The sequence below is a fragment of the Chaetodon trifascialis genome, chromosome 10 (genome assembly GCF_039877785.1).
Source record: "Chaetodon trifascialis isolate fChaTrf1 chromosome 10, fChaTrf1.hap1, whole genome shotgun sequence".
NCBI lineage: Eukaryota > Metazoa > Chordata > Actinopteri > Chaetodontiformes > Chaetodontidae > Chaetodon > Chaetodon trifascialis.
Window position 1 is genome coordinate 21,122,647 of NC_092065.1, and position 17,743 is coordinate 21,140,389.

Here is a 17,743-nt window from a genome sequence, read left to right on the forward strand (position 1 = left end):
CCAAAAACAAACCAACATAAAAAGTATAATCCACGAATATTTTTACAAGCCACAAGCAAACGCCTCTCAGTTTGTGTTATATAACTCATTTAAATGAATGCAAAAAAAAGTATATTCACAAATGTAAATAAGATTTTCAGATGTGCTTGGCTTGTGAACTGACAAATCTACATCTGTGTATAGATGCTCATGCATGATATACCTGTGTAATGTTTTTCCTTGTGTGGATTGACACACAAAGCTCCTTTCTCGTCCATGCTACCTAATGGCCTGTGTGTGCTCAACTGATTAGCACCACTTTTAGAACTAGTACAAATGTCAATAAATCGTCCAAATGCTAATGTCTGTATTATACTTCTGTCATCATGGTTTTTAACGTGTCTCTGCTCTGCCAGCTGCTTTCAGTGCTCCTCCTCAAGAGCCTCACAGGTCAGCTTGCTCTGTTTTCAGAGTTGTGTGCTGCTCAGCAAAGGTGTCGATGTGAGCTCTTCTTCAAGCTTCTCTCTTTTTATTAGTCCTGCTGATCTCTTTGTCCTTTTTGAGGAGCTCCTTAAGCTGGCTGATGTCCTTCTGCCACCTCACTTCCATTCTCTGAGGGAGTCCATCCTCTCCTGAGCAGAGGCTCTTGTGCTCATAGTGGAGGCTCTGACAAAGAGAGATGATCTGCTCATTTCTTTTCTTTACATCCCTCTTGGCCTTCTCACACTCTTAACCTCCCTGCAGGAATTTATGCCTGCTTCTTTCTTTTTTCCCAGGGCAGAGAGACAGTGGTGGAGAGAGCCAATTTCATCATCTCTCCGTCCAATCTACTCTCTGGCCTTTTGGAGGTCTGCCTTGAGCCATCTGTTGTCCTCCTCAGTGACAGACAGCATCTTCTGAATGATGGTCTTTTCACAAAGAAGCTGCTGAGCATCCTTCTGGACCACAATGTTGGCTGTGGTTCACAAATTTCCTTCCTATTCCTTGCTCTCATCCTTCTTCTGTCTCCTGATGTCTTGTATTGCTCTGCTGGACATCTGTGCAGAATGAGCGGCTTTATGACCGAAAATATGAGACATTGGCCTTTCCAAGTGGTTATTTTATGTAAAGAATTTATCGACAGAAACTGTGCTGTATGGTGATATGTACCCTATTGTCATCTGGATATGAAATGGCCTGCATCAGGATATGAAAGTTTGGACATATTTGGACATACAGCACAGCACTATTAGCAAAGACAGCATTTCAAAGTAGACTAAAGTGTTACTTATACCAGTGATACATAACTTTTTGGTGAAAGTATCAGTAAAATAATTGAACTACTTCTTTATTCAAGTAACTAGTAACTGTAATTAATAACTACTTCTCAGTGCCGAGCACAACACTGTTCATTTCACAGAGTAGAAAGTCTGTTTTCCTCACAGGAGGAGATTCATCTGTTAAGAGTAAATGTGACAGAGTGGAAACATCTCTGATCAGAAACTCTACTGTAACTATTAAACAAATCCTTTATTCGTTGTACATGAAGTCTAACACTGTAAATCATCTAAATCATCAAGTAAATACTGTAAATCAGCAGTCTTCTTTGGTCTGTCAGTGCAGTGGAGAGTAAAATGTGTCCAGTGTCTCCTGGCTTGAACATCTTACCCTGCTGGGTTCTCTCTCTCTCTTCTTACCAAGCTGAAATCACTGAACACAGATATCGTATCGTACTCTATGTGTGACAGACGATTTTCTTTGACCACAGATATATAGACCACAGATATATATATATATATATATATATATATATATATATATATATATATGCTGGCCAAAGCCAAGACATCAGAATCTCACTTTCCATCAACCCACCAGGTGACCTGAGAACGGTTTCTGTGGTCAAAGGAGGCTCCTTACAATGCATTGAGGGTTTCATCCTAATCCCAGCGTCCTGAGGCTATACACTAAGCGGAAGACAGGAGGCCGCGGACTAATGAGCGTCCAAGAGGAAACAGCAAGCCTCTGGGAGTACATCAGGAAGATGGCCCCCAATGATGACCTACTGAATGAATGCCTGAGGAAGCAGAAGCCCAGTAAGGAGGAGCCGCAAAGGCTGGCATGGACAGACAAGCCACTGCATGGCATGTACCATCAACAGCTTGAGGAAGTGGCTGACATAGCAAAAACATACCAGAGTCACTGATCATGGTCGCACAAGAGCAAGCCTAGAACACAAGGTCAATAGAGGCCGGGATCTACCACAGCAGACAAGACCCCAGGTGCAGGCTGTGCAAAGATGCCCCTGAGACAATCCAGGTGTAAGATGCTGGCGGGGAAGGCATACATGGAGCGTCATAACCAGGTGGCTAGCATCGTACACAGGAACATCTGTACCGAGTATGGGCTGGAGGTCCCAGGATCAAGGTGGAAGACACCTCCAAAGGTGATCCAGAACGACCGAGCCAAGATCCTGTGGGACTTCCTGTTCCAGACAGGCAAACTGGTGATGCGAACCAACCAGGAATAGTGGTGATAGACAAAGAACAGAAGACAGTCACAGTGGTGGATGCAGCGATCCCAAGTGACAGTAACATCAGGAAGAAAGAACACAAGAAGCTGGAGAAATACCAGGGTCTCAAGGAGGAGTTGGAGAAGATGTGGGGCATAAAGGCAAAAGTGGTCCCAGTAGTGATCGGGGCACTCAGAGCGGTAACCCCCAAGCTGGGAGAATGGCTCTAGCAGATACCAGGAAGAACATCTGAGATCTCTGTCCAGAAGAGCGTACTCCTGGGAACAGCCAAGATCCTGCGCAGAACCCTCAAGCTCCCAGGAGCTTTTCCAGCCAAAAGAAATCCTGTGTGTGAAGCCCTGTGTTTGCATACATTATGTATGTGCACACCCTTACCTGGAGGCTGTAGCTTTGTATGTGTTAGTTAAGCATTGCTGTAAATGACTGTCTAAGCTAAGGTCTCAGACAATTAAGCAGTGTGACCCATTCAACCCATTCATTCCACTGTTGCATTGTAGTTTAACATGAAAGGATACAGCAGTGATCCTAAATTTGCATAAAACATAATGGCACACCACAACCACAGAGAGAGGCGATGGTAGAAAAATGAGATTAAAAACTAAAGGATATATGTGAGCCTCTGTTGAAGGACAACAAGTGGTCTGAGTTTGTTTCTAGTTTTCAGGCTATTTGAATCCAGCTATTCAAACTCAAGGGTGCTTACAGCTGCAGAGGTAATTATTTAGTAATATCTGAAAAGTGAAAAAGCAGTTCAGACTAATGAGTCTGCACCTCTCATTGAAAATTATCACTATAATCACAGTTACACAATGTAACTGTGCTGTTCAAGTGCAACCACAAATTTTGGCTGTTGGTCAAAGCTTGTGAACATGAAATAGATTAATTGGTAATACTCCGAATTTTCACATCAAGTGAAAAGGCTCAGCCTGTGTAAACGAGATGTCTTCTGTAGCTTTGGAGGAGCTTTGTCAAGTAAAAAAAATATGCATGGTAATTATCGGAGTTTATTATTGTAACTATGATGACAAAGGTCCCCTACCCTTAAGATAAGAGTCAACCACAATGTGTCTTTAACTTTAACAAAGTACTTACTTTAACCCAAATCATGATCTTTCCCTGAACCTAACCAAGTGGTTTTAGTAAACCACTTGGTTCACTATGAGTTCCCATGATTTTTGTCCTGCTGATAGAGCAGTCAGATCAGAGAATGTTTCCATGTGTTACTCTGGAGGACATGAACCATCGTTCAATTTGGGCAACTTTTTGGAGCATTTTTGGAGCTTGACCGACTAAAAGGTAAAAGTCAGGGTATCTCGTCACTGCTGCTTCGACCATTTTTCTGATCTGTCTCTTGTGAAAGTGTAATGCTAAATCTCTGGAGTACCACTTTAAATAATGTGGATGTTGTGAAGGACCCAGAAGTGGACCTGTCATCGTGGTCCACCTCTGATATGATGCAGTGCAGCTGATGCCATGTTCAGTGAAGTTGACGACGTATTGTCTATGGAACATAGTGCAGCGTATTGCTGCCATCATGACGAGAAACAAATATTTGTTATTCATTTAAACTAGATCCTTTCTACTTTAAATGATTATGACAAAATTTCATAGTAGTACTAAATACCAAATTCTGCCATATAACAAGAAACAGCATATCATTTTATCATTTTATCTTATTATGTGATGAAACTGTCACTATTACAAATATCTTAACATTTTCTTGTGGAGAAACTGAATTAATTAAATGATTTATTTTTATTTTCCCATTAAAGCAGCAATACACTGTCATAGGAAAGGTCCTAAGGCAATTAAATTCAGTTCAACCACAATTGTTCACTCATTCCTAAACATGCATACACTGTTGCCCTTGTGTTGCCTCAGCTAAGGTTGTTTTACAGGTCAGTCTGTGTGTGTAATGATGCTGTTTACAACTTACATTCTAACTAAAAATCCCCTCAAGTGATTAATGATTAATAATTGTGGTTATATAACCTTAAACAAAATACACCATCCTGCAAACTGATCTATACCCAATAAAAATATACAACAACAAACATGTATGTCTGACATAATATGAAGTGGAGGTCTCTAAGAAAACACCTCTCTTGTCTCTTTGAGCTTTTCAGGGTCATTTCATAAGTGCTTATTTATTAAGTGGAATGGTGTATTTCTTGGGTAAGCTCAGACCAGAAGGCTTTTTTGGTTGACCCTGTAATGGGAAATTGTCAATGCCATGTTTAATAGTTCTTGTAATGAGTCTTGTTTGACTGCTCACTGAACCAGCCTTCTTACATGGCCTCGGGCTCTTCCTGCTTTTCTGAGGTCAAATATGAAACCAGCCCTCATATTAAAGCCTCCTTAAACTACAGAATGGCTCCATCACCTTGACTGACTAGCGAGGACAAATCAGCTGTTGAAGAAAAACATTTTGTACAAAACTGCACCAAGAAAGTGACTGTCTTAGCTGTCTTTGTGGTTACAATCCACTTAAATAGAGAAGATTCTGTCATTCTGAATGGAGTTACCGGAGTTACCCAGACCTCCGCTGTCAGGAGCCCATGGGAAGGCAACACCTGGAGGTTATGATGAGTCTGGTTATTATCAGTGTTATGGTGACAGGAGCAGTGTAGCATCTCTTGGATCTGATGCTCTAACTGGCTATGAGACTCTGGATTCTCCACCGCATTATGACTTCTACGCCAATACAGAAGTGTGGGGCCGACGGAGGCGCTTCAGACCATCTCTATACCAGCTCCACGGAAACCCTGAGGTAGGAATATCAGCTTTTTATCAGCCAGTATGGTACTTGTTGCTAGGGTAATGCAGGTTGAATAGATGTTGCACAATCAAAGTGCATTTTCACCTCTTATTTCCACTGAACATGTTAGGTGGTATGGTGGTATTTCTGGTTCTGCTGTGAGTCAGTTTTGTTTCCTTGTGATAGAATGTTCAGTTGACGTGGTCATTGTTATGTTAAAGCGGTTTCACAACCCTTTTTTTTTTTTCATTCTTGACATTTATTGACATTTGCAAGTGGTATTTTTCTTGAAACGCCATGAAATTCTTCTATCAAATTTAACCTCAAATGTAATAACTCTGTACATGTCAAATTGATTTGCATTACTCTTCATAACTGTTTCAAAGTCTGCACTCTCTGGCGATTATATCAGTCTCTCAGCAGCTACGGGCAAAATTGAGTTCATTTCAGAAGGAATTTTTTATGTGGATCACAATAAATTCCTTGCAGTTTGACATAAAAAAAACCTGTCTGAACTCTGAACAGGGTTTAAAGATAATGTTGTATGCTGCACTGATTGTAAAGTCCTTGGTGATTGATGATTTGCAGCTATAATAATGAAATTTACTTGGCTTTACATGACAAGGATGACTCAAGACCTCCCTTGTATGAGGAGACAACAGGTGGACAGATGGAAGTAGGAGACAGCTCCGGGGAGGACGAGGAGGAGCAGAAGGAGCCACCACCTGAACCTACTCGCTTTGGCTGGGTACAAGGCGTCATGGTAGGTTGAGTTGTGCACTTTTGGTCGATGTTTGTGAGCTGCTCAATGCCAATCTATCAAAACATATTATTATCATGCAGTGAACTTTGCCTTAGCTCTCGTGTTACTGCTTCCTTATAAAAGACACAGATGATTTACAACACTTGAACGGCACTGTATCAGACATTACTAACATATATCAAAAGCATCTGTGCATAACTCTTCATATTACACAAGCGTAACCACTGACTCACTGACCCAACTATTGCAAGAACATCGATATATAACAATGTACTGTAGCAAAACCCAGGACAGTTATTGACACTTTTGTTCTTACTTTCCCCAACACATGGCAACCACGGCATGATAAATGTCAGAGATAAAAAGATTGTGGTTATGATAAATAAAATACAGTTAATGTAAGGGAAAGATTGTGGTTGGGGTTTGTGCAAACACAAACGTTAACTGCAGGCCTGTGGATGGCTCCTGTTTGAAAGTCAGACGATCACCAATGTAAACCGTGTGCAGTCCAGCCAGGTCTGTCTTTTTGCAGATCCGTTGCATGTTGAATATCTGGGGTGTGATCTTGTACCTGAGGCTGCCTTGGATCACTGCTCAGGCAGGCATAGGTATGTCCAACAAAACTTTAATTTATTCTCTTTTCAAATGCTTGATCCATGCAACTTATTGTTATATTGCTTGAAGAGTTGAGCCTATGAAAGTTGAGTCTGGTTCACTATCATTCATACTCTCTTTCTCATTGTGCCTTTATATCAGGTCTGACCTGGGTGATCATCCTGCTGTCCTCTTGTATAACTGGGATCACTGGTCTCTCAACCTCAGCCATCGCTACTAACGGAAAGGTCAAAGGAGGTCTGTATGCTCAGTGATACATGCAACAACTTCAATAAACATACAGAATGTAGTTGACATTTTGCCAGTGATTCCTTAAATGATGACCATAATAGAATAATAAATGCCCCTCACTGTATCCCCCAGGTGGGACCTACTTCCTGATCAGTCGCAGCCTCGGCCCAGAGCTGGGAGGGTCCATTGGTCTGATCTTTGCTTTTGCCAATGCCGTAGCTGTGGCCATGCACACTGTGGGCTTTGCTGAGACTGTCACAGACCTCATGCGTGTAAGCAGGATGCTGTGTGTTATATATATATATATGCAGGGAGCAGCTGTTACAATGATACCTTCAGGTTTATACACACCTGAAATGTCTGTGAACTTTCTTCCTCAGGAAAACGGAGCTGTCATTGTGGACCGAATCAACGACATCCGCATCATCGGCATCATCACTGTCACATGCCTACTAGGTATCTCAATGGCTGGCATGGCATGGGAGTCAAAGGTTAGATCAAACAAACATATGAGGCCATGGTAAAGTGCCATCATGGTAAACAAGTGGTTGGGATTTTAAAATATATGAACAGAAGATGATTGATCTGATGCACTGAATATGGCTGCAACAGCTAATTTTGAGAAATACACTCATTTGCTTTCTTGCCAAGAATTAGATGATCGATCAATACCACTCTCATTTCTGTACCTATAATATAAGGCTAGAGCCATCAGTCAATTAGCTTAGGTTAGCATAAAGGCTGGACGAAGGAGGATAGCTGGTCTGGCTCTGTCCATAAAGGTAAAATGCACTTCTAATATCTGGAGTTGGGACCTCTGTTATTCTGTGATGTTTAACAAGACCCCAGAGGGTCACTGGCCCAGGAAGTAGTTCCAGTATGTTCCTTAAAGCCACCATTTGTTTTTTACATTTCTGACTACAGATAAAACAAAACAAGATGATGGTACTTAGTGAACAGACGTTAGAGAGGTATCAGTTTTTTCTTCTCTTGGCAAGAAAGAGACTAAGCGTATATATTTTCTTTCATTTGGATGGATACTGTATTAGAGACCATCCCAGCATCAGTTCAAGGTACAAAATCATTAAATACTAAGTATGATCTCAGGTGTGCTTGTCTGATGAAGCTTGTTCTAAGCGTGCTTGGTAGTTAGCATGTCAACCCTAGTTAGCGTGATAAACCCAAGTTCATTTACTAGTATGGTGAGAGTAGCTGTACAGTAGCTTGTTGTTGCATGTAAATGTCTGTCAACGTCTGTTTACCATGAACTCTGCCCTCCACAGGCCCAGATTCTGTTCTTCCTGGTCATCATGGTGTCATTTGCCAATTACATTGTTGGAACATTCATTCCTGCTTCACCGGACAAACAGGCCAAGGGTTTCTATAGTTACAAAGGTGAATGTTGCTGCTCAGGACATCAGATCAGAGATTCTTGAATGCCGTGCGTGAAAAGTTTCTGTTGCGTTATAGAGTGAGACCATGTGACAGATGTTGGTTTTTACACAAATGGAGGATCACCAATTTTAGAAATAAACAATTTTGCTATGATTTCAGTGTCATAAAATTGTTTTTTTCAAAGTTATGGTCTCCAGTGAGCTCTCCAGTAAACTGACTCTTTCACCTTCAACAGCGGATATTTTTACCTCCAATTTTGTGCCCAACTGGCGAGGGCAAGAGGGCAGCTTCTTTGGCATGTTCTCCATTTTTTTCCCCTCTGCCACGGGCATCCTGGCAGGAGCTAACATCTCTGGAGATCTGAAGGTACATTAGTTTCTTTATTTCTCTGCCTAATTCCTATGCCCAATTATGTAAATTCCTTCTTCAGAAAGCATCATGCATTATTCTCAGCGGTACATAAACCTGCCTGCTTGTTTCGGACTCCTCTCTGTTCCTGCACATACACACAAACTTTGATGGAAATGTATAACTCAATTATGCTTTGAAAAGCTTTATGTTCATTTCTTTTGTCATCTGCTTCTCAGAATCCCGCAGTGGCCATCCCCAGAGGAACACTGATGGCGATATTCTGGACCACCATCTCATACATCATCATCTCTGCTACCATTGGTATTATATGTCCATACTGTTCACAGAATCTGTATTTGGACTGCTTCATACTCATATAGCGAAGTGGTCTTTACCACGCTCTCACTTGAAATTATCTTGCAAAATTCTGCGTTTACCATTTAAAGTCACTTATTGAATATTTGTAAATATTCTTAACAAGACTATGTTCCATTGTGCATGAGCATATTAAAGTATATTTTACTGTACTGAATCATTTAAATAGAATTTGTACATGGATATGTTGCTATAATATCAACATGCAAACAGGTAAATCCTTTGGACATTGGTTTTATTTCTACCATTAACAAGTGCCAAAATAATTACGTTATGATAACACAGATCATCTACTTGAATGATCTGGTGTGTATGCCTATGTACTGCATGTTTATTGATGATTCTTGGTCCATGTGTTTGTCTCCTCCCAGGATCCTGTGTGGTGCGAGATGCGTCTGGCTTGTTGAACGACACTCTGTCACCGTCCACATCCAGCGAGGATTGCATCGGTTTAGCTTGTCAGTATGGCTGGGATTTCACCGAGTGTATCAACAATAACACGTGCACCTACGGCATCAGTAACTACTATCAGGTCAGCGCACTCACAAAACACAAAAATGAGTGAAATGTGTTTTGTTACCGCCCTCTGTTCCTCAGCGGGAAGCTTTGCTAGACATTGTTTTCGGACTAAATCACAGTGAGGCCGCAAAGCAAAGCCGACTCCTTACATGGTTTCTGGGTAATGTAATCCCAAACATTTACCAAAGAATGAAGCTGTTTTGCCAGCCGTTTGTTCAAAGACATTTTGTTGCTCTACATTAGTAACTCAGTCTCTCTCTGTATGTTAATCAGTTGCATTAACAGTGGGTAACAGACAGTGAGAGACATGAGCTTATTAACTGAACAGGACATTTCTGTCTCCAGTCAATGAGCTTGGTGTCAGCCTTCGGCCCTCTCATCACTGCCGGTATATTTGGAGCAACACTGTCCTCTGCTTTGGCCTGCCTGGTGTCAGCTCCCAAAGTCTTCCAGGTAGATGCACACACACACACACACACACACACACACACACACACACACACACAAACACACACAGAAAGAGAGAGAGAGAGAGAGAGAGACCAAACAATATTGTGTTATTTCTTTTCATATTTCAGTACAGCTTTTTTCCATCTGCCTGTACCTATTTAAGCACAAGCGTTTTCAGCTGTAACAAAGAAATTGTTGATTTTCTGCCATTTATGTTCCTTGTAGTGTCTGTGTAAGGACAAACTCTACCCTCTCATCGGCTTCTTTGGCAAAGGTTATGGCAAGAATGATGAACCGCTCAGAAGCTACCTGCTGACGTACATCATCGCTGTCTGCTTCATTCTCATTGGTGAGTCTTTGAAGAGGACCCCTGATCCCTGTGGAGTAACAGTAGGAATTTTAGCAATTATAGTCTGAATGGAAATGAGACTGTTCATTGGGTTTCATATCATGAAACTCTTGAAGATTCTAACTTTAAAAGCAAATGTGAACCATGGTTGCCCCTCTGTCTTTTCTCTCCACCAGCTGAGCTGAACACCATCGCTCCCATCATCTCCAACTTCTTCCTCTGCTCCTACTCTCTGATCAACTTCAGCTGCTTCCATGCCTCAATCACTAACTCACCAGGTATAAAAAACACAGAAACAACACTTTTGGGTTTTCATTTTGGACAGATGATGACTACTTAAATACAAGACTTGCAATGCAAAGAAATACAGAACGAATGGCAGAACTCCTGGTTGACAGGGAGAGTGTGTGGACATCTTTATGTGTATGATATCCACACATGTGTGTGTGTCTCCAGGGTGGCGTCCGTCCTTCAGGTTCTACAGTAAGTGGCTGTCATTACTGGGCGCTGTGTGCTGTGTGGTTATCATGTTCCTGCTGACTTGGTGGGCAGCACTCATTGCCTTTGGCATTGTCTTCCTCCTTTTGGGATACACGCTCTACAAAAAGCCTGGTAAGCTCACACACATACAGTCAGACTTCACAAACAGTGTTGTGTCACACATCAAACAGCAGTCCTTCTCTACTCCATTTTAACTGTGCTGCTCTCCTCTGGGCTTAGCTGTAAATTGGGGCTCCTCAGTGCAGGCGAGCTCCTACAACATCGCGCTGAACCAGTGTGTCGGCCTTAACCAAGTGGAGGACCATGTCAAGAACTACAGGCCAGTGACAGAGTGTGATAACACACCCAGAGCTTGTCTTTCATAGCTTATCATTGATTTAGAAGGTCAATGGGAGTCATAACAAATCTAACTGTAATTCTTTATCTTAGCTTTCCATTGCCTGGTGGTCATATAATGAAGTAGCTTGCTTTAGTGGGCTCTACCATGAAAACATCCATTTAATCATTGTCATAAAATCTGAAACCTTTATTGTGGCCTCACTCCTAAAGGAGTAGTTTGACTTTTTTGGAAAATGCTTTTTTATTAAGCTACGTACAGCAGATGGTTAGCGTAGCCTAGCATAAGTACTTGAAACGGGGAAACAGGTAGCCTGGCTCCGTCCAAAGGTAAGGTAAAGGTAACTTTTGGCAACAAAGCAAATACGATTATTTCCCATAAGATCAAAATATTCCTTTAATGTTCCCATGAATGCGATATGCATCAATATGCAGTGAATCAACAAACAGCAAACTGACTTGGTAACAGTAGCAGTATGCTTTAACAGTGGACTTAAAGTTAATGAAGTAACTTGAAAATAGTCTGTGTGAACTGTGACATCAAGTTGCTCAAATGTCAAGATCAGAGCAAATACAATTTCGTAAAGATCAACAAAGGTTAAGATGTGTCTGCAGGAGCTTTGGAGTAAACTGCGTAACATCTACTGTACCTGTGCCTTCACTCACCTTTCAGACCCCAGTGTTTGGTGCTAACCGGTCCTCCCAGCCGTCGTCCAGCTCTGGTGGATCTCGTCAGCTGTTTTACAAAGACTCTCAGTCTCATGATGTGTGCCAATGTGGTCACTGTGAGCACAACTCAAAGAACAAACATCTTTTTAGATATTTCAAACGGGCAGGATGTTTTCAGGTTGAGAACTGAAATCATTATCCCTTCCACCCTTTGGCAGGATGGTCCCTCCCCATCAGCGGTGGAAAAGGCGAGCAGCAACAGTCATGTTACCTGGTTGAACCGACGGAAAGTGAAGTCGTTCTACAGAGGTGTGGTGGCTGCAGAGCTACGATCAGGAGTCAACATGCTGCTCCAGGTCAGATTTACACCTCATCTGTTCCATTCTCTCCTCCTGAACTGTCTCCATCAGCTGAACTTTGGCGGGGCCTGTCTCACAAAGCCAGCTCTCTGTGGGATTAACTCTGGCTTTTCAGAAAGAAGAACCAGGCTTTGCTCAGGATTACAGATCAAAACATAGGAAAGAAGCACGTCCTGCCCAATCAGCTGTGGTGAAAAAGGCCCTACAGGACCTTAGAATGGACAAAGTCCTGCAGTCATGTTAAAGTGACAGGTACAACAGAGCACAGCAGCTTTGTTACAATCTGGTAAAGAGCCTTTGCTTTGCATGGCAATCCATTATAGTGGACATGCAGTCAAGGTGTTTCCCACTATTAACACGTGATCTCTATAGCAGGTCGATAGTTTGAAGTAGTGAATGTTAATGGCTGGCTAATCAAACCTTGTTTCATTCAAGTATCAAGTCACACATTTCTGCTATCTACATTAGCACAATTAGCATGACTGTTAATGTTCAGTCTCATGTGATGTATAAAAATGAAAAAAATTTCAGACTGCTTAACATGTTCAAATGCCAACTGTGTATTAAAGCCTTTTTGAAAAATGTGCACAAATTTGTAACACCATAACATAACATAAAATATTTGCAGCAGTATGATTTCCATGTGTCTCTGTTGGCTCTTCTCATATTCTGTTGCTGCACATAGATCCTGTAACATTTTCCTTGCTGACTCATTACTTTTTGCAGCTGCAACGAATTCATTTTCCAGCAGCAATGATTTTGTCTAATCTCATTAAATGTGCTGCTTTTGATCTGTCGATGCTGTTAACCGATGTTTCCGTAGGTATCATCGCATATGAAATATTCCACTCCTGATCTGACGGTGTTGCATCAGTGGCTTCTTTCATGAGCACAAGTTCATAATTGGATTGATAATGAGTTATCAGAGCCAGTTGGTCACCTGCTGTGTGAGATCAGTTATCCGGGACTGTTCGGTTCAGGGAGCTGAAGTTGCTTTGGAGACAGGCCTGATTCTTCTCTTCGTCTTCTTCCTCTCGATGTTTTTACTGTCCACCAGGGGGCAGGTTTGGGTCGTATGAAGCCAAACGTTTTACTGATGGGTTTCAAGACAGACTGGCACAGTGACACACCTCAGGCTGCACACAGTTACATTGGAATACTGCAGTGAGTACAGTGGGGATTAATAAACTCCATCCAATGTGTGTATACCTTTGAACTGCACTGTATAAGCTCAGATAATCAAAAAATGTGTGTGTGTTTCAGTGATGCATTTGACCTGCAGTACGGTGTGTGCATGCTGAGAATGAGGGAGGGACTGGATGCCTCTCATCCATCTCAATCACATGGTGAGAGCCTTGTTTCAAATTAGAGTGCACTGAGAGCAAATTAACTTTATACCATCAATGAGCTCTGACTGCTGCTGCAGCTACACTGTCAGTTGGTGTGGAGGTAACAAGGGGTACGGTGGGAACAGCTGTCCAAATTCATCCATCATCATCTGAGGTACAGACTTCAAGTGAATCCATATACATAAAGTAAATTGCTCTGTTTTCATTTCAGTTAATCCGGGCTTTGACGGAGGACCTGAGTGTATAAACACCATCTCTGCCCCTTCCAGAATTAAAACAAGCACTAGTTGTATGTATATGCATGATCATGTCAGTAGGATTCATTGCGTTTATATATCATGGCAGTTTTTATAGAATCTTGAGTAAATTTAGCCTGAGCTGCTGTTGAATCTGGAAACATTAAAGCTGTAAATGGTACAGAAATGTTTAACGAGTTTGAGCTGAAATACCCAGAAATCCTGTTAATGGATGTCATTAGAAATAAGTATTTTCTGTCTGTTTGCAGCGACAGTCTCTATTGAAGTGGACCCTCAGCCAAGCACAGTGTTCCAGAAAAAACAAGGAAAGAAGACCATTGACATATATTGGCTGTCTGATGATGGAGGTCCGATCATCTCCATCCATCTATCACATTCAACATTGTGATTAGCTGTTCCTTTATGGGTTGAGAAAATTCTCCTACTTCTTAGCTGACATAAACTATTTAAAAATCCTCTTGGATGAGCTGGAAAATGCATCAACACAAAGCTGAAAACAGGCTTTTTTTCTGAGCTCATGAAAAGTTGACCTGTAAGAGATACATGGTTCTCACAGGACAGCGATGCTACAGATATTTGATGATCTTATCGAATATGATGTGTCGCTGCAGATTAAACTACCTAACAGTGTATAAAGTAGCTCAAATGAGCTCAACCTACAGCTATAATATGCAATATGCACACTAATGCAGCAGTGATGTTAATTCAGAATCATCAGAAATGATAGTAAAACACTGAGAGGAAGCATTTTAATGCACAGTAAGTACTTACTTCCATGCTATAAGTACATTTTGCTTTGTTAGCAGAGCCAGTTGCTGTTAGATCAGTTATCCAGGATTGTTAGGTTCAGTGGTCAGACACCTCAGAGAGAGCCTGAGGGAGAAACAGGCCTGACTCCTCTCTTCATGTTCTCGTGTTGTTGGCTGTCCACTAGGGGGCAGGGTTGGGTCATATTAAGCCAAATGTTCTGGCAAATTTACTCTATCTGTGTGTGTATGTGTGTTTTGGTTGGGGTTACCAGGTCTGATCCTGCTGCTGCCCTACCTGCTGACTCGGAGGAAGCGCTGGGCCCGATGTAAGGTCCGAGTGTTTGTGGGAGGAGAACCAGACAAGAGGGAGGAGCAGAGAGAGGAGTAAGCGATTGCATTACTTCCCTTATACTTCAATGAAGTATCCAATTAGCAAAGGCCTTTTTCACAGCAGAAAGTTTGAAGCAGGACATGGAGGGAAAACAGCAGGTGTAACTGTAACAATCACCATATTAGCTTTATGGTTATTTATTGTCTTAGCCGTATATGCTGCTGTCTTAGTGGCGGTATGGGCAGTTTCTCCTTTATGGGTGGCTGTTGCTTCACCATAGCTTTCACTAGCCGCCTGACGCCACTCACAGAGCTGTTTGACTGAGAGGCAGCCAGCAGCATAAGCAGAGGGAGGGGGCGGTTTGCAGCTTGTCTGAGCAGTGATTGACAGATGTCAGACACTCCCTCAGATGCTCCTCTGGCTCTGATTGGTTCTTTTGTGTCGGGCGTGGTGGATTCTTGCAAATCGCAGTAGGAGCAGTAGGTGGGACCAATGGAGCGTTACTTTTATACAAGTTACCTCCTGCAGCTTTAATGACTCCTGTTTTGTTTTTTTAAACCTGCAATAACATGTTAGCAAATAACTGCCGGCAGATCCAGCAGCTTTTCCTGCTCAGTTAAAACGTCTATCCTGATTGTAAGACTATTGCTGTGGTTACAAGTATGAGACTTGGTGAAAATTTGAAACCTTTTGTACACTATGGATTTTTCTTTCCAGGGTGCTGACACTGATCAAGAAGTTCCGTCTTGGTTTTCATGATGTTGAAGTGCTTCCTGATATCTACCAGAACCCCCAGCCTGGAAAGTATGGCCGCCAAAGCTTGCTTAATGTATGAGAATGAAAGTGCAAAGAACTGGGAAAAAGATCTGTCATCATGCAATTCTGCATGTGATCAGAGATGAGTTGGTCTTGCCAGCTGGGATAAATCATAGAATACCAGAGGCCAGCAGAGCTGCAGGCTGACTGTGTGTTAACACAGAAACACAAGGGCCCTGCTTTATTTCCTGATCATGAGGCCCTGTCATGAAAAGGTTCTCTGCGACAAATCTTGTTTTAACCTTAATTATTTCAGTTTTGTGCTTATATGATGCAAATGCCCGATTGAATGGGGAATAATGTAAAGAGGAAAGAGATGAAAATGATCCCAGCAGCTCATTTTCTCATCCCAGGACATTTACTGTAGATTGCTTCAATTTGAGGATCAACATAAACTACATGGTACTTTGAGAGCATAAAGGCCCTCTCAGACACAACATTATTTAAGTTGCGCTTATTTGATTTACTTTCTTACCTGTGTGCTCCAGTGTCCAGCAGTTTGAGAATATGCTGCATCGCTTCAGGCTGGTTACAAACCCCAAACAGCACTCTGATTCTGAGCCACCAAGACAGGAGGAAGAGCCCTGGATGATCACTGACCAGGATTTAGAGAGGAACAAGGCCAAGGTCACACACCCTGAATCACATTTGGATACAGCACCTACAGAATTTATGTGGTAGAAATAATCAAAACCTTTTTTTCTCTGTCTTGACATTGCAAACTGTGGGCTTCAGTCTCTCCGACAGATCCGTCTAAACGAGGTTCTGCAGGATTACTCCAGAGAAGCTGCTCTGATTGTTATGTGAGTACAGTAATTCTTCTCTTTAGGTCACGGGAGTGCGACTTTATTAGAGGGTAGACAATGTCAGAGTAAACAGAGCTGAGCTGTGTAATTACATGGCACCATAACAGCAGCACTCACAGTCAGTGACCCTTGATTCTTAGCTCGTCTGTCATTTTAAGCCTGACAGCATAAACAGACTAAGTTCTATCACTTTGCTTTTAGAGGCAATAACCTGTGGATGTTTTGAAGTCATTATTAGCACCTGTCCACCTTTTTGAACCTTCTTTGCTGTGACTCTGTATGTCTCCTGGCAGCACGATGCCAGTGGGGAGGACAGGAGTGTGTCCCAGTACTCTCTACCTGGCGTGGCTGGACTTCTTGTCACGTGATCTGAGACCTCCAGTCCTGTTGGTCAGAGGAAACCAGGAAAACGTCCTCACCTTCTACTGCCAGTGACATGTCTTTTTATGTAGCCTAAACATACTGAACGACAACTTTTAACTCATTAACATTCTGACAATTTCATCTTTATTAACTCATCAGCGCCTTGCTGCTTTTTAATTCAACATTTACACATTTTAGAGGGGCTGCAGAAATGAATCACTCCAGGGAATTCACATGAATGATTGAAGTTATATTTGAAAAAATGAATTTGCGCATGATCTTTTTGTTTCTTTCTTTAAATGTGTTCCACAAATTAATTATTAATTTCACAATTACACTGTGTGTGTGAGTTAATTGTTGACTATTATTTTGTATTTTAGGAAAATGCTGAATAAACATGTAGATTCTGTGTGTTGTATCTTTATATATATGGCGGCTTGGGACTGCATAGCTGCCATGGTATCTGGCCTGCTGAAGCATCACTGACACCCTGAATCCTTCTCCCATAGCAGACAATAGGGGACAATAACATCTGGCTATTCCAGATGATTACTGTTGTGCATCAAATTCTACAGACTTCACCTTCATCAGTTTGCCACACCACATCATCCATGTATCTAGGATCATTGTTTTCACATGCCACAATCAAAGTGGTGAAACACTGATCTTAATTCCACCTGCCAAATCACAAAGCAATGTCTTACACTGTGTTTTCAATAACACTCAAATATCCATAGTCGATGTGTTCAATAGCTATTGGACTACTTCTTCAGATCATTTGCAAGTCAAGTCGTTGATGTAACGCGACTGATGCAACTTCAGTGGATAAACAAAGCTGCTTGCAGATAAGCGAGAGTTCTTATCTGAGAGGGTAAAGAAGGAAAGAGCCCTCACTCTGTCTCCATTTTCA

At 41.9% G+C, this 17,743-nt stretch overlaps 1 protein-coding gene across 1 annotated transcript; it reads left to right on the forward strand.

The window, feature by feature from the left end:
• The first annotated feature begins 6,797 nt into the window (after positions 1 to 6,797).
• On the forward strand, positions 6,798 to 16,905 carry slc12a3 (solute carrier family 12 member 3). Its single transcript, XM_070971510.1, has 23 exons — positions 6,798 to 6,868; positions 7,019 to 7,130; positions 7,239 to 7,349; positions 8,142 to 8,253; positions 8,489 to 8,619; positions 8,841 to 8,925; positions 9,351 to 9,511; positions 9,844 to 9,951; positions 10,174 to 10,297; positions 10,474 to 10,575; positions 10,754 to 10,909; positions 11,018 to 11,117; positions 11,808 to 11,919; positions 12,022 to 12,159; positions 13,220 to 13,326; positions 13,426 to 13,508; positions 13,723 to 13,800; positions 14,017 to 14,115; positions 14,790 to 14,901; positions 15,566 to 15,652; positions 16,153 to 16,291; positions 16,400 to 16,467; positions 16,764 to 16,905. Exons 2-23 carry the CDS (start codon positions 7,086 to 7,088, stop codon positions 16,903 to 16,905), a joined length of 2,400 nt encoding a protein of 799 aa, XP_070827611.1. The 5' UTR covers positions 6,798 to 6,868; positions 7,019 to 7,085.
• The last annotated feature ends 838 nt before the right edge of the window (positions 16,906 to 17,743 follow it).